The sequence below is a fragment of the Ruditapes philippinarum genome, unplaced genomic scaffold (assembly GCF_026571515.1).
Source record: "Ruditapes philippinarum isolate M1 unplaced genomic scaffold, ASM2657151v2 ctg2927_1_1_1_1, whole genome shotgun sequence".
NCBI lineage: Eukaryota > Metazoa > Mollusca > Bivalvia > Venerida > Veneridae > Ruditapes > Ruditapes philippinarum.
The window spans coordinates 176,348-203,764 of record NW_026866518.1 but is presented as its reverse complement, the minus strand read 5'-3'; the positions used below and the strand labels follow the sequence as shown (position 1 = coordinate 203,764).

Below are 27,417 nucleotides of genomic sequence, written 5' to 3'. Positions count from 1 at the left end.
AATTTTTTTTTCTTTCTGTTGTATTATTTCCTGCTCATGCGCTTTCTTTCATATACATGTATATTATATATATATTATATATATGAATTGTTTACAGTGACCTACTAGTAGCCGACATACAGGCTTGATATATTCTGGCAATGGATGCGTACTACTGTCATATGCTTAAACTCTGCAATACTCAAACTAGTCTTAGGAACCCTTACTTGAATAGAGCAAATGGTCCACCATGTTCTTTTATCCTACATTGGACAAGTCCAGATGGTCAAGTGGCGAAACTTAACATGCATGCACTGCTAAAAAACAAAATTAAAGAGGTTTGTAAAATGTAATAGATAATGCTTCTGATTTTTTTTTCTAAATATACTTTCATATGGAAAACTTACCCATGTATGAAAATGCATTTCTAAAGGGCAGGTAACCATATTGTTTATTTTGCTCAATTTTGCCCCCTTTTTCACTTTGAATGTCTTGGTTAACCTTTGAGAAATGTATATTTCTCAAAATCTAATAAAGATATCAACTTAAAACTTGTAGTACTTATTGGCTATCAAATTTGAAATGAGTTTCTAAGGGGCAGATAAGAATGAAAGATATTTTTGCTTGATTATTTCCCTTTTCTGATACAAAATATTTGCCTTTTTCTAAAAATAAATAAAAGGTATTAAATTCAAACTTGTCCTTTTTTAAGTGCTTTCTATGCCACTGCAATCTTGCTTGACTGATACGTGAAATGTTTAGCATGTATTTTCATTCCAATGCATATGGACCTCCATCCTTGGGTTGGGGGAGTGGATTTGATACCACTAGTTCAGGTCATTAAGACACTTATGGGGTTTAATGTAATTTTTATTTGTTTGGGTCGTCAGACCAAACAAATAATGGTAGCAAAATTTCAGACTCTAATGCTGTTAATTGCAAGTGCCGAAAGTAGTTTCTTTTATGAAGCGGTTACTTCCCTTTATATGTAACACTTAGGCCTAAAAATTTAGGGGAGATCACTGCGTAAATATGGTCATATGACAGGCGGATTAATTTTCAAGCAAAGTAATTCCCGAATGGTCGCAAGATTTCTAATATTGTTTTATTCTTCTATAGATATACATGCTATATAGCTAAGCCGCCATGATTATTTTCACAAGTGTTAATCAACAGTTAGCGTCGTTAACAAAACCCTAACTTAGAATAATATGGTTTTTCTGCAAGCCTTTACCATGTAAATTCACCGTGGCCGAGAGGTTTGCACGCTCGCTTAGAAGCAAGAGGTCTGGAGTTCAAATCCCAGTTAGGGCAACTCATTTTTTTTCAAATTGTTTAAATCAAATAAACATTGGATCGAATATCTACTACAATTAAAACGCTGGAAAGCATTGGTGGCACTATACAAAAAGAAATTGTTTTATAATCTCACAACCTTCACGTTTCTGACATTCGGAGACCCAAACAAATTCAGCGCCTTCTATGCTTTGATTCTATTTTGCCTTAGTTGGGCTTTCATTTAATTAAGAAGTTGCAGTCTTCACTGAAGTGAGCAATTAAATGACCATCATATTTTTCCTGTTATTGCAGAAAGTTAAGATGGAGATACAAGCTAGACAGAAAACATACATAAATACCATGGGTTTTAGCATGCCTGTTTATATGAAGTGTTTTGAATTCCTGGATATTGCAGCAGAAAGAAACATTACAATAACTGAAAATGTAAAGTTACTTTTTATATTCTTTTGATAAGTTTAAACATATTTGGCTAAGGTAGACTTTACTTATAACTTTTATTTAACAATTTAAATCTGTTTTATTTAACTGTCTTGTATTGCTGTCATACATAGAAATATAGTTGTGACGCAAGTAGGACTGGAATTGTTTATTCCTGGCCCTGTGTTCACAAAGGATCAAGATCATAGATTAAATATTCAATATTAAATTGATAAAACTGGACTTAAAATTGCATGTTTATGAAATTTTTTGAATAAATTTATTGATATTTTTACAAGAAATGGGCATTTTACAGTTGATCCAAATTTTGTTCTTGATCCTAAAATTGATCCATTTATTTTTGAGTTGGTTTCTTTGCAAATAAGCAATTATTTAGAAATCGAATTTGTTCCATTTAATTCTAGCATAATACAATCAATTTTGGTTTTATAAGACAATGAAAATAAAATCAGGATCACCTGATCCTGATCCTGATCATTTCTTTGTGAACGCGGGGCCTGGATTAAGTAACAGACACCATAATCATTTGACTATTGGTTTCACTTGTTAGTTTTGTTGGTCTAAAAAAAAATGTTAATGGACTTTTGACATACTGTGACTGAAATGCAGATAAACATTATTTTTTCACTATCGTAAAAAAAATAATTAAAAACAGATTCTCAATAATTACAAATTATTCTTTAAATTTTTGTTTATTTTTTTCCCTGAAATGTCTGTTGTTAACTCACCTGACCATTAAGTGGTCAAGGTGAGGTATAGTGATGGGGCTATGTCCGTCATCGTGCATCATTCATCATCAATAATTGGGTTGTTAACACTCAAGCAGTCAGAGTTTGATTTTGATTCATCATCTAAACTTTGTCAGAATGGGGGGTTTTTTGCCTCAAAATTGAAAGACTGACAGTTTTGAAGATGCGGTCATCTCAGGTCAAAATAGGTCAACAGAATAAATAGAAAGATCTTGGTTACAGGTCTAGTGGCCTGCGTTTTAATCAAAGTTTCCCTTGAAATTTTCTGATGGTCTGTTTCGCATGATTTTAGGTCAAGTTCGATAATGGCGTCATCTCTGCGCTCAAAAAACCTAGGTCATAGGAGCTAAAAGTTAGAAAATCTTTGTTAATGCTTCTAATGGGCTGCCAGTAATCACTGATTATTTGGAAATTTGTTAGGAAGCAGTTGTTTTGAATGATTTCTAGGCGCAAGTTTGAATATGTCGCGTCATCTCTGGTCGAAAACTAGGTCACAGGAGCTTAAAATAGAAAGATCTCATTAACACTCTACTCTGCTAGCTGCAGTTTTGATCCAAATATCCTGAATATTGGTAAGGAAGGTTTTTATGCTTTTTAGGTCAAGTATTAGTATGGGTCATCTCCCGTCAAAAACTAGGTTACAGGTGCTAAAAATAGGAAAATCTTGTTAACACTCCAATGGCTACAGTTTTTTAATATTTTTGAAATTTGTCATGAAGGTTGTTTTTATGATTTCTAGGTCAAGTTCGACAATGGGTTGTCTCTGGTCAAAAACAATGTCACTGAGGCTAAAAATAGTAAAATCTTGTTAACGCTCTAGTGGCTGCAGTTTTTATCTAAGTATCCTGTAAATTGGCCAAGAAGGTTGTTTGATGATATCTAGGCTAGATTTGAATATGGGTCATCTCCAGTCAAAAACTAAGTCACAGGAGCTAATAATAGAAAAATCTTAACACTCTAGTGGCTGCAGTTTTGATCCAAATATTTTGGAAATTTGCCAGGAAGGTTGTTCTGATGATTTTTAGGTCATGTTTGAATATAGATTGTGTATTGTGAAAAAGGAGGTCACAGGGACTAAAAATAATAAAATCTTGTTAACACCCTAGTGGCTGCAGTTTTGATCCAAGTATCCTAGAAATTGGTCAGGGTGGTTGTTTTGATGATTTCTAGGTCAAGTTCAAATATGGGTAATCTCCGCACAGGAGTTAAAAAAAGAAAAATCTTGTTACCACTCTTGATCCAAATATTTTGGAAATTTGTCAGGAAGATTGTTTTGATGTTTTCTAGATCAAGTTTGAATATGGGTCATCTCCGGTCAAAAACTCGGTCACAGGGGCTAAAATAGAAAAATATTGTTAACAGGATATCCTGGAAATTGATCAGAAAGGTTGTTTTGATGATTTCTAGGTCAAGTTTGATTATAGATCACCTGGGGTCAAAAACTAGGTCACACTGCACAAATATGGAAAAATCTTGTTGATACTCTAATGGTAACATTTGACTCAATTCCCATCAAACTTGGTCAGAATGCTTATCTAGTTAATTGCTTGGAAGAGTTGGAATATGGGTATCTCTGATACAGGAGCTAAAAATAGAAAATCTTGTGAACTCTTTAGTGGCTACTGTTGTTATCCAAATATCCTTGAAATTGGTTTGCAGGTTTCTTTTGATGATTTTTAGGTCAAGTTTGAATATGGGTCACCTGGGGTCAATAGCTAGGTCACACTGCCCAAATATGGAAAAACCTTGTTAACACACTAGAGGTCACATTTTGGACTCAATTGTCAACAAACTCGGTCAGGATGCTTGTCTTAGACATGGCTCGGATGTGGTTGATGGGTCAGGGGAGCACTTGTTTTTGATTGGGATTGAAAACCAATGTTCTAAAAAGCATTAGACACACATTGTATTTTTTAATAAAATCTTTCTATTGTAATATTCAATTCGTAAATGCAATAGTACCCTTAATGTTTCCATGTATATAATTTTATGAAGGTTATTTCAAATGCTGTATGGAAATATTATGATGCTCTGAAGAAAGCGGAGAATGCAAAGAGGGACAAGAGTGGAAAAATTCAGATGCCAAAAAGATCGTTACTGTCATATCTAGACACTCCTGCTTGTATTGGATATTTAAATTGGGAACTTATGTGTGAGCCTTATGTCTTTGGAAAAGCTGTTCTCTTGCAAGTCAAAGGAGTTGTTGATTCTGTTTGGTTTGTTGTAAGTTTGTTTGTTTGTTTTGTTTTTTTTGTTTTTTTTTTAATGAAGAAAGTTGATTAACCAATCATGGCATTTGTCATAAAATTTCTCTTGTTTTTGTAAATTGCAATATTTTCTAAGATGTACATTTGTACATTTATGTTTTTTGTTTTTTTTGTTTTTTTTTTTTTTTTTTTTTTTTTTTTAGGGGGGGGGGGGGGTCGATATATATATATATATATATAATGTGTATTTATATCTAGTAACACCTTCTGTAAATAAGTGCCTTTATATGTTAAATGAAGTAAAAAACTGTATCCTAAAACAAAAGGAAATTGTTGATAAAAGTGTTCTGTGTTTATAAATTTATACAGGTAGATTGAAATAACATTACAAAGAACCACCACACCATTGTTTCTCAAAGTCATTGGCACTGGACAGGGGTCTTTCAGCTTTATCAAAATGTGATTAAGTAGTTTGTGACAAAAATGCATTTGTTTGAGCCTGTGATTACAGGATGCTACATCATGTACAGTGAGTCATAGCAAAATCAAACACCAAGCATTTAAAAGAAAACAAACACAAATAAGCTGAAGTAGTGATCCATGAAATGACTGTCCTGTTCATTGCATAATTCTATCTCTGTTTTATACATTGAATATATAACTTCAAAAAAAACAACATCATATTTTGCCAGATGACACACACCATGTGACATAAGTCTGCAGGGTAGAAATCAAATGTTTGAAATTGTCAAAGTTGCATGGACACTCTTTAATTGACATAGCTGTGTAAAAAGTCATCATTGACATTGAATATGTGACATCCTGTATAATATGCCATTGTATATGACGTCCAAATTTAAAACATGTATATGGAATTTATGGCAGTCATATGTGACACCTTTGCATTTACGTTTTATTACGCTATAATCATTGAAAGGATATACAATTTTTGAGTAGAATATAATCAGTTGCTCATATTTATTTTTCACAAAATTGATCAACAATAATGGACATATTCATACTGGTATTTTACATAAAAGAAGTTGAAATTCTAGAAAAGCAAAATGAATATAGATCATTTATATAGATGAGTTGTATATTATACTTTTTATTGTCACCTTTACACAAATACATTTATAAAAATTAATCTTGACTTCTCAAAGAAATGGGAGAGCTATTGTTTTCACCCTGAATGTCAGTGTTGATGTAGCTGTCACACTTTTGTAAAGTGTTTGCATGCAATTTAGTATTTTCAGAATTACTACAGTTTATAGGTTGAAACTTCTCACACTTAATTTCTGTCATTGTGTAACAAATTTGGCATGCATGAGTTATGTTTTAACAGAGTTGTGTCCCTTTTCTTACTGTCAATGGGCTGAGAATAGTCAAGCGCAGTAACCTACAGACTGATAATATTATGGTTGATTATAGTCAGTGTCAAATTACTAAATAAATTGCTTGACATATCAATAGTTTTTTGTAGCATTGTAAATTCAGGACACTAGTTGGGCAATATAAAATTTCATCTTCAATAAGATTTGTGTGGCATACAATACAACCATATTCTTGGATCATTATCCACATCTGTATTTTCTGCTTCCAAATCTCAGATGTGAAATTGCACATCTAAATGTTGTATAAACTTTTTGAAGGTAAATAATGTCATGTAAAGTTTGTAAAGTTTCTAGACTCGGCATTTTGTAGCTTATTATTATCCTGCTGAATTTCTTAAATAAACTTGTCCAGCTTTTACGTTTGGAACAGACCACTATCAATTTTAGGGATGTCAAATTTATAATTTGATTTTGGTCAGCCACCACTATTGAGCCTGGTCAAACGACACATAGATACAGGCTAACCAGTATGGCAAAGATTCATCATATTTATTTTAGCTTGATTGTGGTAAACATTGGAAGTTTATTTGAACCACTGTTGTTTCTGCTTCCATGAATAACTGATTGGGTCTATACCAGTAAACACAGATTGTGACAGAGTTGGGTACTAAACTCTAACAATTTCCAAGATAATGATACTTTAGAAATTTAAGTCTTAGATTGCACTTATAGTACAATAATAACACAAAGGAATGTTCAAAACTACTTAAATTTTGTAACTAAATGAAATTTCCAAAACATTTATCATGTTTGTTGCAGATTGTGAACACTGAGAGCAAGACTTCATTTTTGGACTGCAGTATTAAGCATTACACCTCCTGCATTGTGATGCAAGAACAAGTAAGAAATAACTACACAGAAGAAGAATATTTGATGGTGTCTTACTCTGGGTAAGATATTAAGATCAACTTTTTTCAGTTTAATAGGTGGCTTTGAGTATGAGTATGTATATCCAAAATGTAAAGTTTTAAGTTTTACAACAATATCTTGGATAAAGGGATGAAAATAGTAGGAAAAAAAGAATGAAGCGATGCCTTTATAAGTAATTTTGAATTCAATTCAATAACTTTGATATATATATATAACAATGATATTATTAAGCTTATTATTATGTCCCTTTAAAAAGTTATAAGAGTAACTGGGTGAGCTTTTAGGCTCTTTGAATGTCTGTCATCGGTTGTTTGTCTTCCGTCCACACTTGGTCGTTAACGCTCTAGCGGTCACGTTTTTGCCTCAATCATCATCAAAATTTGTCAGGATGCTTGTCTAGGAAATTGCTCAGATGAGTTCGAACATGGGTCATCTCAGATGAAAAACTAGGTCACAGGAGCTAAAAATAGAAAAATCTTGTTAACACTCGATTGGCTAGTGTTTTGATCCAAATATCCTGGAATTGGTTTGAAAGTTTGTTTTGATGATTATTAGGTCAAGTTTGAATATGGGTCATCTGGGGTCAAAAGCTAGGTCATGTTGCCCAAATATGGAAAAACATTGTAAACGTTCTGAAGGTCACATTTTTGACTCAATCATCATCAAACTTGGTCTAGATAATTGCTAGAATGAGTTTGAACATGGGTCATCTCGGATGAAAAACTAGGTCACAGGAGCTAAAAATAGAAAAATCTTGTTGACACTAGTGGTCACATTTTAGACTCAATTGTCATCAAACTTGGTCAGGATGCTTGTCTAGGTAATTTGCTTGGATGAGTTTGATGGGTTAAGTGAGCGATCTACAGCCATCTTGGCCCTGTTGTTTTAATATTTGATGGATATTAGGGGAAAAGTCTGCTTTCATCTTAAATGATTAGACTAAATTGTGAAGATCTTTTCCTTAATAAATGTGTGTGAATAGACATAATTATAGAATAACATGTACAATGCTTCTTAATTTGTTAAATTTTGTTAATTGATGACATCTGTATATTTATATATGGAAGAAAATGGTTAAGATAAATTTCTTATTTTCTGATTACTTGCTTATTTCTGTACAGTACACATGTTTACCACTATATGCTTTTAGCTAAGATTTTTATTTTGAATTGACAGATATATGTTAAAACCAATGATTTTGTGAACCCCTCATCACTGTTGCTTAATCTCATTCCTAAAAGCTACCAAAAATGAGGAAAAAAAACTTTCTTCAGGAATTCTTGTTAACCAAGTGTTGTAAAAAATAAATCAGCAATTTATTGTTTATGTTTACAGTTCTGTTTTAGTACTGAACAAGACTGGGGAGATGGTTGTTACACTAAGTTATGATGATGTAGCTACTGCCGCAAGAGATGGTAACCCACCAGTTACAATCTATCCAAAATTATTTGGGGTCAACAAAGAACGAAATAGGTAATGGTAACAGTGATTTTTCTCACTTAATGGGGAAGAGGCTTTAGCCGCTTGATTTTGGGAAAAATCATCGCTAAAATTGCTACTTTGGGAAGTAAAAAAAGCAGGTTTAAGTTCAGATTTTTGGGAAAACAGCATGATTTTAAAGAAAATTTCAATATGAAAGAGACCTTTTATCAGAGTCTTTTTTATAAGCAGGAAAATCGCTGGGTAATTATATTAATTCAGATGTAATGTAGAAATTACATTATATAACTTACATTATAATTATGATATAGTAAATTTTGGTGTCTTTGTACATGAACATGTAATTGATAAATGACCAGCCTTACACTTGTACACATATGTACAATGTAGTGGTTTGTGACACAAGTAACATTGAACTTATAAAGGACAAGGAAAGAATGTAGTACAACACATCCAAAATTATGATCATCAATGCATTGGAGGTTATCTCTTTTTTTGGCGGAAAAGGAGTCCAGGCCCATAGGAGTGGGAACATTATGCAAACAAAGTGCTAGGCATTATGTGTAATGTAGGTTTTTTTATGTGTTTTGTTTTATATGCTATTGCATTAATGACTACCATTGTTTAAACAATAATACAATATGATTGTAAAAATTAAACAAATAAATGAGCCGCGTCACGACAAAACCAACATAATGGGTTTGTGACCTGCATAGATCCAGACCACCCTGCGCATCCGTGCAGTCTGATCAGGATCCATGCTGTTCGCTTACCAACCCTATTACAAATAAGTAACTGATAGCGAACAGCATGGATCCTGATCAGACTGCGCAGATGCGCAGGCTGGTCTGGATCCATACTAGTTGCAAACCCATTATGTTGGTTTTGTTATGACGAGGCTCAAATTCAGTTTAATTAATTTAGTTATTATAGTGGGGTTGGGGGAATAAAAGAAATGAGAGAAATATATATATAGATCTATATATATAATTTCAGTCTGTGCGAAAGTCCGTCGGTCCTCGGTCCTGGCTGAATAAAAATCATGCGGTCCGAGAAAAATTCCTTTCCGTCAGTCCTCATGTCCGAATAAAATTTTCAAAAAGTCAAAAATATCAATGACATGATTGATAAAAAGTACCCGGTGATGCAAAGAATTTATTAAAGAAGATATTGACCAACCTTAGATCTATTTTGTACCTGTCAAATAAATAGGCCCTACCAGTCAGCTCTGTCTTCAAAAAGTTTCATCAACAACGGTAAATTTTGCCGTAAATTACAGATTTGAAAATTTTGTTTTATGATGCCTTTTGAAATAGCCGATGAGTAACAATCTTAAAATAATCAAAAAATATTTAATCTAATATAATTAAAATCAACAACAAGTAGAATTGTGAATGTTTCTGCAGGAAACAGACAAATTTTCAATTGTCACATATTTTCGCGATGCCGCTTTTTATCATTAAAAAATCGTAACTAAAAGGAAACTTTGTTTTGTTAAAATGTGTGTAATAACACTTAAATGTAGTTTAAGAATTAAAATTACTAAATATATTGTTCACATTAGTTGAGATGGAGGTATTTACCAGTATATGTGTTTGTCACATACAATGAATATTTTCTGACGGGAGGGGGGTGTGTGGAGTGAATCTGGAAGAAAACAGCATAACAGCATAATGGTCTGATGATGTAGGGTTTTTGAAATTATATTTCAAATCTTTTCAATCACTTTTATGGTTCAATGTTTTCCATTTAGGACATACTACCATTTTCCTGAATAAAAAGCTTTTTCTGTGCTTGGGAGTCCAAGGACTCCTCTTTTTAAAAACCTAGTGAGAACCCTGCTTAAGTTATTTCAATTGGTCAGCATCTTCTTATGTTTCTATATTGATAGTCTCACTAATTTAAAGAAAGACAATCATTTTTACATTCAACCGAGTTATTATAAAATAATGCTTGAAATGTCTGGGCAGGAAAAATATCATCCGGGCCGGAAATAAACCTAAGGGTCTCGGTCCTTGTGGCCTGAAAAAAAAATTGACTTTCGCATAGACTGTAATTTTATATAGCGGGAAATAAGAATGAAGCGATGCCTTTTCCAGTTTACATTGCAATTGTTTATTAACAAAGCTGTAATAATAATTGAAGAGAAATATCAACCGGTTTCACCTGTAAGATAATGACGTTAATAACGTCGCATGGTAACGACGTAAAAACAGTGTAAAGGGAGGTTACTCTTATAACGTTTTAAAAGGACATAATAATATTATAAGCTTTAATATTATTGATATATATATATATCAATGTTATTGAATTGAATTCAAAATAACTTAAAAAGGCATTGCTTCATTCTTTTTCCGCTATTTTTATCCGTAATGTTTTAAACTTTGATCCTATTCATTCCCTTTTTACTTGTGTGTCTTTTTTTAAGCCTTGTGTGACTAAAAATGGCCAAAAAGATCAAAGGAAAAGTCACATAAGTACCATTTTGTGAGTACGTCCGTCTGTCTGTCCGTTGTCTTGTCCGGAGCATAACTTGAAAACCCTTGGAGATAATTTGTTGAAACTCCATACAGTGGTAGAGGGCATTGAGGGGGAATGCAGTGTCAAAGAACCATAACTCTATTTTGCCCGGTTTTTGAATTATCTTCCCTTATAGAAAAATCTTCTCTGGGGCATACCTCTAAAACTATAAGAGATATCAACATGAAACTTTGTAGGTGAATAGATTTCAAGGGGTAGATGTGCAGTGCATAAGAACAATATCTCTTTTTATCCTAATTTTGGAGTTATTGCCCTTTGTTAATTTTAACACCGGAACATAAAGCTAAAACTATAAGACTATATTGTATCAAGATGAAACATTGTAGGTAGATAAATCTCATTGAGTAGAGGTGCAGTGCAAAGGAACCATAACTCTGTTAAGCCTCATTTTTAGCTCGACTTTTCTATGAAAAGGGGAGCTATCCTACTCGCCCCGGCGTCGGCGTTGGCGTCACACCTTGGTTAAGTTTTTCGTACCACCCCACTTTATTTCAGAAGTATTACAAGTATGGCTTTGAAACTTACCATACTTGTTCACCATCATAACCTCCATCTACAGACAAGAGTACATAACTCTGTCAAGGTTTTTGACAGAATTATGGCCCTTTTTTGACTTAGAAAGTGTATTGAGCTTGGTTAAGTTTTTTGTACCACCTCACTTTATTTCAAAACCATTGGAGGTATTGCTTTGAAACTGACCATACTTGTTTACCATCACGACCTTCATCAACAGACAAGAGGACATAACTCTGTCAAGGTTTTTGACAGAATTATGCCCCTTTTTGACTTAGAAAATACATTGAATATGGGTAAAATCCACTTATTGCCTTAACCCTTTGAGATATTGCTTTGAAACTTTTAATGCTATTTCACATCATTACCCCCATCTGTACGCAAGAGAAGGTAACTCTGTCAAGGATTTGTTTTAAAAATTAAGGCCTTTTATCGACTTAGAATCTTGGTTAAGTTTTTAGTACCAGTCCACTTTTTGACTGAACTGTTTGAGATATTTATTTGAAAGTTGGAATACTTGTTTACAATCATGATTCCCAAACATGTCCAGGAGAAGGTAATTCTGTCAAAGATTTTATTTGAATTATGGCCCTTAACTGTCAATGTTTTGTATTATAGGCAAGCACTAAAAAACTTAAAAAATCTAAAAAAATTCATTCCTATCCACTTGTTCACTTTACCATAAATTATGTCATATAAACATTGCTGTAATATTCAAGGGTATCAAACAACTAGTTTTTTTTTCTTTCTTACCAGCCCTCTTTTGACTTAAACATTTCAAACTTTGCTGCAGTGTTCAAGGGTATCACACAATTCAGTAAAATAATTCTTCACTAAATATCTTAATGCTCATGGCCATTGTTCACTTTAAAAATACAGAGATTCTTGTATTGCCTTTTACTGCAAAAACTTTTTTTATTGGCAAGCAATAAAAAAGTCGAGCGCGCTGTCTTACGGACAGCTCTTGTTTAATTATCTCCCCTTTTAGAAAAATCTTGTCCAGGACATAGCTGTAAAACTATAAGATATATCAACATGAAACATTGTAGGTAGATGTATCTTAATGGGTAGATGTGCAGTGCACAAGAATCATAACTCTGCCTTGCCTAATTCTGGAGTTATTGCCCTTTGTTTATTTTTACTTTTTGAAGTTGTCCGAGACATAACTCGGAAATCATAAGAGATATCATCAAGAAACTTTGTAGGTTGATAGATCACATTGATTAGAAGTGCAGTTCAAAGAACAGTAAGTCTGCCTTGCCTAATTTTGGAATTATTGCACTTTGAACATTTTCCAGTGACATAACTACCAGAGGTGTACTTTCCTGTGTCCAAAACCTATTTGGGGAGCATCACCCAGCTCAAACCGGACTCTTGTGTTTAACAGTAATGTTATGGTTATGACATTACATTGAATCTTTACTGAGATGTCGTTTTATAAAATACATGTAGTTAATGTTCAGCTCTTATGTGGTGCTTTGTAGATGAGTATTGAGCTCTCAGATAGTGTTACAACTATAATGTAAGTAATTTTGAGTTGTTTTTAAGTGGAAAGTAAAAAAGGGACACATTAAGCTCATGTAAAAATAGATACAATAGTTTCATTAACCTCTTATATAGAAATTTTAAAATTTGATAATACTGAGGTCTTTATTAGTGGTACATAAAGATATATAAAGTTGAGTTCTTGTGTAGTGGTACATAAACTGTCTGGTTAGTTCAATAGGTAGAGTATTGGACTGAGAATGGGGTGACTGGGGTTCGATTGCTGGACTGTGTAGGTCACTTTCGTTTAATCTGGTCTACTGTCATTCACACTGAATCTTTGCTCTGGCATGTACAAAAGTTATCTGTTACTCAGGAGAGTGAAGGCAACTTGTTCTAGTTAACTGTTTGACAACCTGCCCAGGAATAATGCTGTAGCAGAACTTTGCTCTGGTGAAATTAAAGTGGCTTTCCGCCATAATCGGGATGTTAAACTACCAATAACACCACCATAGTGGTTCATAAAAATAGTTAACATTGAACATTTTGATACTGGTACATTACTATATCATATTGAGCTCTTACATATTGGTGCATGGAAATAGTTAACATTGAGCTCTTGTGTAGTGGCAAGTAAAATTTGGTAATACTGAGCATTTACAAAATGGTAAATAATATCATAAAATTTAAGACATGTAATATTGTGAGGACAATTCTCAGGCAATCATTGTGAGCTATTATACTTAAGATAATCATTTTATGATAAATCATATCCCTTTGTTAAACTTACAGTTTTTGGTGTACAGTAATTGGTCTAGAGGGAGACATCACAGATATTGAAAACAAAATTTGCTGGACCATTGGATCTGTATATGATGAACTCTCTGATGGCTCGGGTCGTAGTCCCTATGTAAAACAGTTGACCTATATTGGGAAGAGAATCAATTCTACAGGCAAACTTTTAATGGCAAACCTTCATTATGGGCTAGCGTTTATCAATCCTAACACATTGGAATATGTTCCAGTAACAGTGAAAGAGGGATGGTGAGTATTTAATTAGATATACTTTGTATGTACTGATTAATTCATAATTTTTATGAGAGATTGTGGAGTTCTGGCTGATCAAAATCTGTAAGAAAAAGATGAATAGTTAAGAGCATGTATTAGAGTTTTTTAATATACTTTGATGTAACATTAACAGCCAATTACATTTAAACTATTATGTTATTCAATTTCTTACACCATTAATTTTGTAAAGTTAAAAATTTAGAATTTTTGTGCTGTCCTGTCTTACCTTTTTGAAATGCATGCATTGATGATTGGATGCTGTGTGCATTTGGTTGCTATTCAATATTAGAAGCAAGGCGAGCCGTGCCCTTGTGGTTTAGATGCCCTCTTCTTAAACTAGGGATTATAGGTTTATAGCATTAAAGGATGTCATGTGACACCAGTACTGGTTAGTCTCAGGGTGGTTTAGATAAGTTTCTGCTTTCATCACAAGCTAAAGCAGTATATATATTTAAACCTAACTAGCATTAATACCATTGTACTGAAATACATTAGAATATACTAATGGGCTGCATCAAATTTAGAGCATTTTCTAATACATGTACTGATTTGGGACTGGAAGAGATATAAGTACATATGGATATTGCTATGTTACAAAGTTCTGTTGCCTGTATGTGATAAAAAAAAACTGGTTAAATAAACTACTTTGAAGGAACTCCACTGAGATTTAAAAGCTTAAAACATGAAATATAAATTCCTAACATAAATCAGATGGGGCACTTAACATTTAACCTTATGCTAAAGATAGATAAGATATATACGAAAAATATTGTTAAAGGGACTCCATTGAGGTTTAAAAGCCTAAAAACATAACATTTGAATTTCTTACTTAAATGAGCTGGGGCACTTTAAAGAGAAATATATACAAAGAATTAGTTAAGAAATATACTTTGAAATAAATTGAAAATCGTATTTTTATGCTTTCCTTAGTCCGATTTGAGTGAAAAGCGTTTAAACGCTTTTCATTTTGGGTCATTTTTTACAATTTGAATAATTATTCTGGTAAAAACGAAGTGCGCAAATGATTTGAAATTTGACACAAAGATTAGTGGTCTAAACCTACATCAAATGGTACATTTATTTGGATAAAATATTTTCAGTCCAATCATGTAAAAAAAAACTCAGTGGAGTCCCTTTAATCTTATTTTTGCGTTATTCTAAGCCTGATTATAGTACATGCAACACTTTTCAATTTTCAGTCATTTTTCACAATAAAATGATTATTTTGGTAAAACAGAGTAATGTGATGATTTTTAAATTTTGCACACAAGTTATTGTTCTACCCTTTCATAAAATGGAACATCAATCTCGAAATATTGTTACCAGTGTCAAAAAACCTCAATGGAGTCATTTTACGGAACGCTTCCTCCTATATCTGCTCTTGTACCCTTTCCCCATCTTTTGTTTTGATGCCCATCTAGGTGTCTTGATGGTGTGGCTGGGAAGTGTTCAGTGAAAGTCACCATGTTAAACTTTGTTCTTATTCTTTTAACTTAATACATATTTTGCAATAAATATTGAAAGATTGATACTGTTATGGAAAAAACAAAACACTTTCCTCTTTCTTTTGTTTAAATCTATGAAGTACAATCAGCAAAAAAAAAAACAGCTGACTTTTGCCAATATGAATATTTTCCTCTATATATTTATTTACTAAAAGATTAATTAAAGTAATACAATATCAAGTAGATGGAACAATCAACATACATGTAGGTTAAAAATAAATTATGCTCAAAATAAATTTTGATATTTGAAAAAAATGTTGATTACTATTCATTCTCGTTTAAAATGAAAAATAAACATGTTTTATATACACACAGAGAATACCTTGAATGCCGCTATTGACATACCAACCATAGTGGCGTTTGCGAAACAGTCATGGAACACCAGACCAGCATACTGCCGCTCAGCTATGATCAGGATCAACTGCATTGTTTGCTATCTCGAGTTTCCTCTACTGTCAATAGGCATCTGGGGTACGCTAATAACAGCCTGGATTCTTTATCAGACTGTTGCATTACTCAGCAAACTGATCTGCCGGTCCATAGCTGCTCCAAACGCGACACTATCGCTTTGCGTTTTGTACTGTGACGCTAGCTTATGTTCATATTCTCTGAAACATCTTAACTTGTCCTGGGAAAACCTTTTACTCCTAAGTCTTTGGTACTCAATACTCCCACAGTGTTATTGATCGTTGCTTGTGTGTGTTTCGCCATGAGTCCAGTCGATTTCAAGACCACGGATAGGCAATTCACGTGACCTTTTACCGGGTTACCGCCCCCTAACAACCAATAGGTCCATTCAGATCTATTCTGCGCCGTCCGCCCTAAAAACACACCCTCCGTTCACATTGTTTTTTAATCGTCCAATCACTCTTATGTTTATATCCCATTACTTTACCTCCATACGCAGACCTGTTGACATACCTCTCGCAAATAAGGAATTTGTGTTTGTCCGACCGTAATACCTTAGTTTCTCACGTCCTCGTGAGCTCATAGACTTTTACCAAGACACTCTAAAATATTCCATCAGAAATTTCAATGTGAACAATTATATTCGGTACACATTACGCAGTAAATCTTGGTATTTCTTATATGAGATTTGATTAACTACGCTTCGAGTTAGCAATGAGAAACATGTTCATAGTAATGTTCACTTATATTAAAATGTAAATATTAGGCATGCTTAAACTGTTGACCTGGATCATGTTTCATTCCATCAACCACATCGCGCAACAGAGGATATAATGATTTGGGTAACTCCCACGCCATATTCTTATTCGTTGATAACCCACTGCCCAAACCTATTCTTATGGTGCAGCGAAAATAATCTACTGCAGATTAGCCCTAGATACTTGAATTGAACAAAATCATGATTGAATGCATTTAGCCTTAAACTCGCGATTCAAAGCAATTTTTGAATAATATTACACAGATACCCCAATAAGTTCCCGGATAGTTATTACCATGCGATAAGCAGAATACATACCGCCACGAGCTGAATATATCTCCAACGAGAGTACGATTTTATAGCCACTTGAATAATCGCAGGAACATTAAAATAACAAATCTTCACAATATAAGATAGGAGGTCTTGATTTCAGCCATCTAAGACACAATTACCAGCTTGTCATTTTTCATAGCTTTCTGCAAGACCCATGGCGCCGGTTCCAGTTTGCCGTATTGTTTGTGGATAAATAGTTGGGCAACATTTGTCTTAATGACCACCATCCAAAACTATGGTCCTTACTCGGCACAAGGACTTTGTGAATAATGTCTATGTTGACAAATCGAAAACCGTGACAGGATATAGGCATTTGCTATCAGTTCGTTCCATATTAAGATTTTAAAGACATTCAAGTCATTTTATCACTTAGTCTTAGTCCCACATTTATCACAAACAATATCCGAGATGGAACCTTCCATATCTGCAAAATATGAAAAATGACAACTGTAATTTTACTAATAAAAACAGAAATACAAAACCTCCTTCTAATATTTTAGACTTTTGTATCAAAACGCGACCTAATTTGAATGTTTTTGGGTTTGGTTAGGCCTTACGCGAAGTTATTGATGTCCTTGGCAATTTATGATTTTACAAGCCATGCCTTTTTGAAATTTATTTATCATATTATTGTAACCTATAAGCAGATGAAGTGTTGTTCGCCCCATATAATTTACGCCCCAAGACGATTCGTCAATTTAGCTGTATTAATTTTATATCTTAGTGATAGTAAAATTAAATGTGAATTAGTTTGAAAAATACATTAAATCCATTGCATTTTCAAAATAAATATTGATTAAACTGTTTGTGGTTAAATAATAAAGTTGAGTGTTAAATTTTAAGTTTAATTGCCGTGAATATATAGGAAATAATAAGTTTATTTTATATTCTAGATCCTGGTCCTGGCTGAAATTTAAAGTATTACAGCTGTAGCTTCTATACCATAAATTTAACATGGAAAGGACTGTTCTTGGGAAAATGCTGACGTAACTGATGGGAGCAGTTTTTCTTACCAATCATAGGTCAGACTTAACCCTTTCCCCCGTAAGCATATTGTGAAAAATGGCCATTTTCACTGAAAAGCCTCCTCTTACAAGTTCAAACTGCTATGAAACTATGAAAAATGCTTCAATACTAATCAAACTTGGCACAAATGTTGACTGTACCATTGCTTTTGTAACGACATGCTCAGTCTTTAATTTCCTGTTACCATGGCAACGAGGGGTAAAGGGCTAACAAAAAATGATGAAAAACTTTTGAATCACCCAAAATCTAGTTTTTACATGTTAACATGTGGTCTTTTACCTAATTTTGGTGAAAAATTGTTGTTTTGTAACATTTATAATTTTTTAAGATAACCCTTTCACCCATGAGCATATTGTGAAAAATGGCCATTTTTACTTTCAAGTTAAATTTCCTGTTACCATGGCAACGAGGGGACATCTCAAAATTGCCAAAAATCACTATTTTGCCTCGATTTTTTCAATCAAAATTTACTTCAAAGTGCTGCAACTTCTCAAGGGATTGAGATAGAGTCAAAGGCTTTTCAGCGTTGGTTACACCTTACCTTATAATCGACCTGGGGTCATTTAAAGCCTCTCACAAGTCCAAAATTTTCTTTGCGATGAGGGGACTCCGCCCCCCTTCAACCCCCCCCCCCCCCCCCCAAAAAAAAGAAGGGGGCACATCCCCCTTCTGGCAACCCCCTGAAGTATCTTTTGGACTGGGGGCGGCGCCGAAAAAGTGCTCACTTTTTTTTAACAACATTTCTCAAACGAAAACATGTGTTTGGGGAAAAATAGGACATTTTCTCACTATTTCAGGCCTAAAAAAGGGGGGGGGGTCGAAAGTGCGTTGTTTCGCGTATATATATGAGGTTAAGGGTTAAATAGCTTCTTTTTAAAAAGTTTTTGTTGTTTTTGTACATAATTTACTGTCAATATGAAACTTCAGCTGTATCTTAATTTCTATATGCTGTTTTTAAAATGTAAATCTTAGAAGATAAGCATTTTAAGATAAAACAAATCACTAAGTTGATTAATTATATATAATTTGAGATTGACCAAGTCAATTTTAACATGTAACTTCTTATTTTATTTGCAGAGAGCAGTAGAAGTATTCAAAAACCATCATGACACACTTTAGACATACCAAGAGAGCTCTAGAAGAAGAACTAGTGGTAGATTGGAACAGATTGTAGCTTAATTGTTAAACTAAAAGGACTTCTTAAATCGTTTGAATTTTAGCTACACTTGAACTGTAGTTTTGAAATGAAATAGCTGAAGTATTTAATAGTGTCTTGATTTTTTTGTTAAACTCTGTTACGTACAGTACTTTGCTTTATATTAAAGTATGTTGAAATGACATTGAAACTTCAACGTTGTGCCAACGTTGAACTTCAACGTGTTTTAAACTTTCAAATTCGAACATAAATCTAACGTTATTTCAACGTTGAAATCTGATCATACTTCAACGTTGTTCACCGTTGATGTGCCTGCTGGGTTACTTCTATCAAGGACCTATTGGCGGTATTTTTAATATTATTCAAAATTCTATGAAAGTTTGATGCTAAATGCATCAATCATAATTTTTTTCAATCAATATCTAGGCTATAACCTGCATAGATATTGCCTGCACATAAAATATTGCGTGGGAGTTATCAACAATAAAAGTATGCGTGGGAGTTACCAAAATCATTTTTCTCTCGTGTAATGGAATAGAAAATGACCTGTCAACATTTAACATGCCTTAATATTTACATTTTCAAATAAAGAAATTCTCATGAATCATTTTTCTCATTGCTAACTCGACGTAGTTTAATCAAAATTCATAAAAAATGACAAATTTTGCGTGAATGTTACCCGAAATATAATTGGTTTACATTGAAATTTCTGTTGAATTTTTGAGTGTTTGTAAAAGCTCTATGAGCACAGGGGTTGGAAAAGATAAGGTATATAGGCGGCAACAATTCTTTATTCTGCGTAGGCTGCAACAGGTCTCGTTATGTAAGTAAAAGGGATAAAATAAAGAATTACCTGAAAACACATGTGAAGCGAGGTTTTTAGGCCGCCATATTGTCTGTACGCGTAACCGTAAAAGTCACGTGATTCCCTACCGTGCAAAGATTTGATCTTTTGACATTTTAGTAGCACTTTTGTTAGAATAAATCCATGAATTAAATAATGCAGATGGACAAGTATTGTCAATATGCAAAGTTTCATTGAAAAAGAAGATATCAACTTCCTGGTCTGGGAACTTTTTGACTTCACATTATATACCTTAGACATAAAAGAGTGGATTCCATACTCATTGCATAGGGAAGTGATCATGTTTTTTCCTCTGAAGTACCAGGGTATTATCTTCACTAAATTGACTTTCTAGTTTCATGTATTTCAATTGTACCACAGTCCATTTCAAACCAAGAATGTCACTAATTTTCCTTACAGGGTAGAATTTTGTGATTTTCAAGAACTGCTTTAACACATTTCTGGAACCATCCAGTACTAAGCAATGAATGTAAAGTTTCTTGCTCAAGGAAACAACGGATTGCCCCTGACAGGGTTTGAAGCCACATGTTCAGCAATTCTTGGATTATACTAGTCCAAGGTGTTAACAACTTGGCCACGTTTAATAGGAGTAGCTATCATAATGAAATTAAAGTGCTTATTGACAGTGAACCAATGATCTTCTTACCAAGACTATGGTTGTTTTTTGCAAATATGTGTGTTCATGTATATTGATTTAGAAATATGTAGCAAATTCATACTATTGCAAAATATTGAAATATCATATTGATATGAATACTGTATTATTAATGATTATACTAATTTTGATGTCTTTTAGCCCTAGTGTTATATCCTTTATGTTATATTAGATTGAGCAGACAAATAACGCTACAACAACATGATTTATAACTTTTTCAGTGGGAAGCATTTTGAATTTACCAAGGATAATAATGCTATGAAAGGGGATTTTGAAAATATTGAGATCCTAACAGAAAAAGCATTCATGGACGATCAAAGGCCTGTGTATCGTATAGTACTTGGTGTACAAAATAAAGTGTTTATTCTAGAAATGACTACTCAACATGAAGACACATTTCGCCTAGAGATGATATTTTCTGTGGATTTGCCAGGTCTACCAAAGGAAGCTTGCTTGGTTGGCAAACAGAGTAAGTAGAGAATTTAATCCATTTAGAAAATTTGAATTATAGATAGAAAAATTTTCTAACATATAAAAATTTCTTAGAAATAGGTACTAAACCAATGGAGTTGAATACTGCATAAGTATTAGACCCAGAATGATGAAAGTTAAATTATTTATTGACCTAGAAAAATTAAATCTATAATTTAGTTCTAGGCTCAATAAGATCGATAGATTGTGAATCAGAAAAAGATCAAGTAAAATAAATTTTTACAAAAAATGATATATAAAAACCCATAACCTGCTGAATTTCTTAATTTCCATTGTTGAACAGTCCATTATCAATTTAAGTATTTTAATTATCAAAGGATTATTTACAGCAGATATCAGCTATTATGTGTTCTCTATTTACAGTTGGTATGCTGATTTCGTTAACCCAGCATAATGATGATTCAGATGAGTATTATCGGGAGCACGTGTTTTACTTTGATTTCGACGGCCTCCTTCATGGTGTGTTGTTGTGCCTGAGTCATGGTCCAAGGTCATTCTTTCCTGTATATCTCCATGGTAATACAGAGAATGAAGGTGAAGGACAGTCGCAAGCAGGATGGCATGTTTATCTGAGAGATGGGCGAGATGGTATCATGTGTTTACGTCTGCATTAATGTGACATGTCGGTCATCAGCATCTACAAGTTTGGAACATCTCACCAATTTTGCCATAATTTATAGCTATTACGTTTACGTCTGCATTAATGTGACATGTTGGTAATCAGCATCTACAAGTTTGGATCATCTCACCAATTTTGCCATAATTTATAGCTATCAAATGTTCATAAATAAGACCAGCACATAAGTTTATTTGTCCCCTACCGGTTTAACTTGAGGGGACTTTAAGTTTATCCTCCGTCTGTCTGTCAGTTCGTCTGTCCACAAAACTGGATCCCGCGATAACTCAGAAAGTTACTGAAAATATTTTTATGAAACTTGATATATGGATTAATGGCAGTATGGAAATTATGCATTTTTTATGTCTTTTTATATGCCCGAAAGAATTTCGGGCATATTATGTTATACCCCCTTGCGTCCGTCCGTCCGTACGTTAGCAATTTGGTTTCCCGAGCATAACTTAAGTTCCATTTGGCCCACAGTATTCAAACTTCATAGGATGATTGTCCATATCGGGTAGAAGACCCCTATTGATTTTGGGGTCACAAGGTCAAAGGTCAAGGTCACTATGACCTTAAAACTGAAAACAGTTTCCGGAGCATAACTTAAGTTCCATTTGGCCCACCGTGTTCAAACTTCATAGGATGATTGTCCATATTGGGTAGAAGACCCCTATTGATTTTGGGGTCACAAGGTCAAAGGTCAAGGTCACTATGACCTTAAAACTGAAAGCAGTTTCCGGAGCATAACTTAAGTTCCATTTGGCCCACCGTGTTCAAACTTCATAGGATGATTGTCAATATTAGGTAGAAGACCCCTATTGATTTTGGGGTCACAAGGTCAAAGGTAAAGGTCACTATGACCTTAAAACTGAAAACAGTTTCCGGAGCATAACTTAAGTTCCATTTGGCCTACAGTGTTCAAACTTCATAGGATGATTGTCCATATTGGGTAGAAGACCCCTATTGATTTTTGGGTCACAAGGTCAAAGGTCAAGGTCACTATGACTTTAAAACTGAAAACAGTTTTCGGAGGATAACTTAAGTTCCATTTGGCCCACAGTGTTCAAACTTCATAGGATGATTGTCCATATTGGGTTGAAGACCCCTATTGATTTTGGGGTCACAAGGTCAAAGGTCAAGGTCACTATTACTTAGAAATTGAAAACAGTTTCCGGAGCATAACTTAAGTTCCACAATATTCAAACTTCATAGGATGATTGTCCATAGTAGGTAGAAGACTCCTATTGATTTTGGGGTCACAAGGTCAAAGGTCAAGGTCACTATGACTTTAAAACTGAAAACAGTTGTCGAAACATGACTTAAGTTTCATTTGGCCCACTGTGTTTAAACTTCATAGTATGATTGTCCATATTGGGTAGAAGACCCCTATTGATTTTGGGGTCACAAGGTCAAAGGTAAAGGTCACTATGACCTTAAAACTGAAAACAGTTTCCGGCGCATAACTTAAGTTCCATTTGGCCTACAGTGTTCAAACTTCATAGGATGATTGTCCATATTGGGTAGAAGACCCCTATTGATTTTTGGGTCACAAGGTCAAAGGTCAAGGTCACTATGACTTAAAAACTGAAAACAGTTTTCGGAGGATAACTTAAGTTCCATTTGGCCCACAGTGTTCAAACTTCATAGGATGATTGTCCATATTGGATTGAAGACCCCTATTGATTTTGGGGTCACAAGGTCAAAGGTCAAGGTCACTATTACTTAGAAATTGAAAACAGTTTCTTTAGCATAACTTAAGTTCCACAATATTCAAACTTCATAGGATGATTGTCCATAGTAGGTAGAAGACTCCTATTGATTTTGGGGTCACAAGGTCAAAGGTCAAGGTCACTATGACTTTAAAACTGAAAACAGTTGTCGAAACATGACTTAAGTTTCATTTGGCCCACTGTGTTTAAACTTCATAGTATGATTGTCCATATTGGGTAGAAGACCCCTATTGATTTTGGGGTCACAAGGTCAAAGGTCAAGGTCACTATTACCTTAGAACTGAAAACAGTTTCCGGGGCATAACTTAAGTTCCATTTGGACCACAATATTGAAACTTCAAAGGAGGATTGTTTTGTGAAGGAGGTAATACTTTATTTAATTCCCATGTCTTACAAATGCTTCATCTTTACTAAAAAAAAAAAATCACTTTCGGGCATATAATGCTCCGCCTAGCGGTGCTCTTGTTCTTTTCTTCCTGTGTTGAAAATTCTGGTTGCTATGGCAATAAATAGATTGAAAATATGGCAAATTTAACACATAAACTGGATTCAGTGATAACGCCAAAGGTGCTGAAAATATTTTTATGAAACTTGAAATATGGGTAGATGACAGTCTGAAGATTATGCACATCTTTTTTTGTTTCTTCTTGTGTTGAAAATTCTGGTTGCTATGGCAACAAATAGACTGAATTTCAAGATTTCTGATTCTTGTTTTTACACTTTTTAACTGTAAGATCTTTATTTCTTAAGGTATTTACTCCAAACTTTAATATAAGTTTCTGGTCATCAACCACATCATATGTGACAAGGTTTACAACTCTAGCACAAAAATGATCAGAATTACCTCCCTTGAACTTAGAATTTTTAAGAAAAAAATGTTGTTTTTTAAATAGCTTCTTTATTTCTTATTTAAATGTATCTACATCAAACTTTATATATATGTTTGTTATTATCACTCAACATTTGTGAGAAGGTTCAATACTCTAGCAAGATTATTTCCAGAATTATGTCCCCCTTGAGGCTTGAACTTAGATTCTTTTTGAGAAATTGGTATTTTTTACTCAATCTTCTTCATTTCTTATAGGATTTACTTCATATTCCAACATCATAATAATATGACAAGGTTTATAAATCTAGAATTCATATTTCCAGAAATTATCTCCTCCTTAAACTTTGAATTTTTATTATTCATTCCTTAACTTTCTTTTTACTTCATGAATTTAATTCAAAATAAACATTCATTATCAATAGCTACATTATATATATATATATATATATTTATTTTTTTTAATTTTCATCTTTGTTACTATACATGTTAATGCTATATTTGAAAATTGTTATTGTTTTGTGACTATAAAAGGTATCTTTAAACTTAAAATAATTGTTGTTTGTTACACTCTCATCATGTATGACAATGCTCATAAACTACCATCATACAAATCTGATTTATACTCGAGGCCTAAACCCCCTCGTACAAATCAGATAGCCTCATGTTTCGATACTGAGGGTAACATACAGCGCTGTTGGTTGTAGATGACTTCTCTGTAACATCGGCCAGCTGTTGTAGTGTGTCTACATCACTCCTGCGGAATTCAATCTTAAGATGTGTAAATCCCAAATCAACTTAAGACAGCGCATGTCCTAAAAAGAAAATTAAAATTATTTTTAAATATGGGAAAGCCTTACCTGCTGAAACAATATATGTGTTCTTGAATCAGTACCTGGTACTTGCATATACTCAATCTTTTCATTCTGTCCTGTCATGAAGTGGCACATAAAATAACAAATATCGTAACGGTTCTGCAATATAAGATATAGAAAAATTAATTGTTTCTTTGTTAGTTATTCACTATGCTATAATTCAAAGTAACCTTATAATTTTGAAGAAAATATTCAGCAAAAGTTAAGCGACTGATATTTTAGTTATGTACAGATATGCATTACTGGTACTGCAGAACATACAGCACATTTATTTTGTGAGTTCTATCTGGGACATAAGATAGATTATGTCCCAGGTTCTATATTACTCGCACAGAAAACTTGCAGCTATTTGTACTTGGATTGAAATGCTGTCTCAAAATGTGTGACCGGTACTGCAATAAAAAGGGACACTTGGTTTTCATAAAAGATTGAAAGAGTATTTTTTATCACATATATCATCATAGTCATTTTTATACTAAGAACACTAGCTATGTTGTGGTAATTTGTGACAGTCTGTATGCACAATATTTTACTATCATTATTTGAAAAATAACAGTACTGGTACTTAATTTCTTCCAAGATAAAAATACTGGTACAATATGGTATTTGTACTGATAACGCATCAGTTGACAAGTACTGGTACCAAAAAAAAAAAAAAAACCCCAAAAAACTGGTATGTAATTAGAATACCCTATAGTACTAATGCATACCGATTGTGTAAAATGGTAGTTTAGGTACTATTATAAGGTACTTGTCCATTATATCATTGTAAATAGTTTGCTATAAAAATATCGACAAGGCAGGAGTCCGATTAGCGTGATTCTGCAATGTCCAGTCTACCATAGTCAGCATAGCGTCAGGTCCGTATCTGGACTTATGGTTCGATCTTCGTCAATCAGTAAGTCCAGTTTTACTCCGAGTACCTGGATTTTACGTAGGCTTAAACAATATAATTGACACATCTGGCGAGATAAGAATGCGACAAACTGACGTTCTGATTGAAGGGACAAACTTTTCTTCAAAGTCCGTGTGGCAACACTACGCCGTGCACGCTCATTATATAGATCACAATTTTATGAAATTACATAAAGGGACCATAGTAAAATATAACTTTAAGTGACATTGTGCCCTTCCAAGTATGAATGGTGGATGAAAAGGTCAAGGTCAAATTTTACAACTTGAGATTTTTCCATAATAGGATATAGATAATAATAGTCTAAGTGAATAACCAATAACCCACATCAATCACAATAAATTCTATAGATATCCTTCAGAATAAATCGTTAATGTTCCGTTGATAAAAAGAGTGAGACAGGCCTTATATATTTTAGGCAAATTACAATATTTTTATCCTTGACATTTTTTCATAATCAAATATTTTTCAATGGCTTTTATAATTGTCAATTTTTTTAAATATATTGTCAAGGTGAAAAACAGCATATTTGAACTTTTTTTTAAAGCAACGATCTAATTATAAATAACGGTAAAACATCATGATATCACCTGAATAGGTAACACATGGTGCTGGTTAATTCTTATATATATTTATTCTTATAGGTTATCATACATTTTACTGTACAAAACTGGAATATATTTGGACGAGTACACAGCTTGAGAAATAATCTTGAACAAGCCAATAGGCAAGTCCAATATGACTTTTCAAGCTTTGTACAAATACAATAAACTCTGCTGACACCCCACTTTTATTATAATACATTTCCTTTAATTTGAAATATCAACACCATCATCACCCCAACAGAACCACCACCAATATCATCATCCACACCTGTAACTACCGTTATCAGCATCAAAACCACCACCACTATCATCAGCACCATCAATATAACCACCAAACCCATCACTACCACCATACCACCATACCACCATAATAAAAAATAGCCTTATGACCCCTTTCAAACTCTTTTTAGAAGTAAAGGTAATAATTCATGAAATATGAAATTATTCCGCTACACGTATGTGTGGAAAACATGTACGCAAGATGTCCTTGAATGACGCGAACTCCGAAGCGCACAGGAGGATCTGAGGTTGTTTTTTTTTTTCTATAAAATAGTAAGTCGCTTTTATTTTGACGTTGCGCGACAGTCTAGCAGTTATACTAAAAAACATATTTGATCTTCAAATCGTTATGAATTTTGTTTGAAGGCCATCGATTTTATGGTAGTTTGA

General features: G+C 33.6%; 1 protein-coding gene across 1 annotated transcript; it reads left to right on the top strand.

Moving 5' to 3' along the window:
- The first annotated feature begins 140 nt into the window (after window positions 1-140).
- LOC132732750 (uncharacterized) lies at window positions 141-23,964 on the top strand. Its single transcript, XM_060719251.1, has 8 exons — window positions 141-317; window positions 1,570-1,701; window positions 4,461-4,688; window positions 6,826-6,956; window positions 8,272-8,409; window positions 13,708-13,959; window positions 20,910-21,157; window positions 21,544-23,964. The coding sequence occupies exons 1-8, from the start codon at window positions 141-143 to the stop codon at window positions 21,792-21,794; spliced, it is 1,557 nt and encodes a 518-aa protein (XP_060575234.1). The 3' UTR covers window positions 21,795-23,964.
- Window positions 23,965-27,417: the final 3,453 nt, after the last annotated feature.

Bases quoted from the DNA above. Each gene is read 5' to 3' on its own strand.
- LOC132732750 (XM_060719251.1), top strand. From the start codon at position 141: ATGGATGCGTACTACTGTCATATGCTTAAACTCTGCAATACTCAAACT. The intron at 1,702-4,460 runs GTAAAGTTACTT...AATTTTATGAAG, and splicing joins ACATTACAATAACTGAAAAT to GTTATTTCAAATGCTGTATG. The intron at 6,957-8,271 runs GTAAGATATTAA...TTATGTTTACAG, and splicing joins TTGATGGTGTCTTACTCTGG to TTCTGTTTTAGTACTGAACA.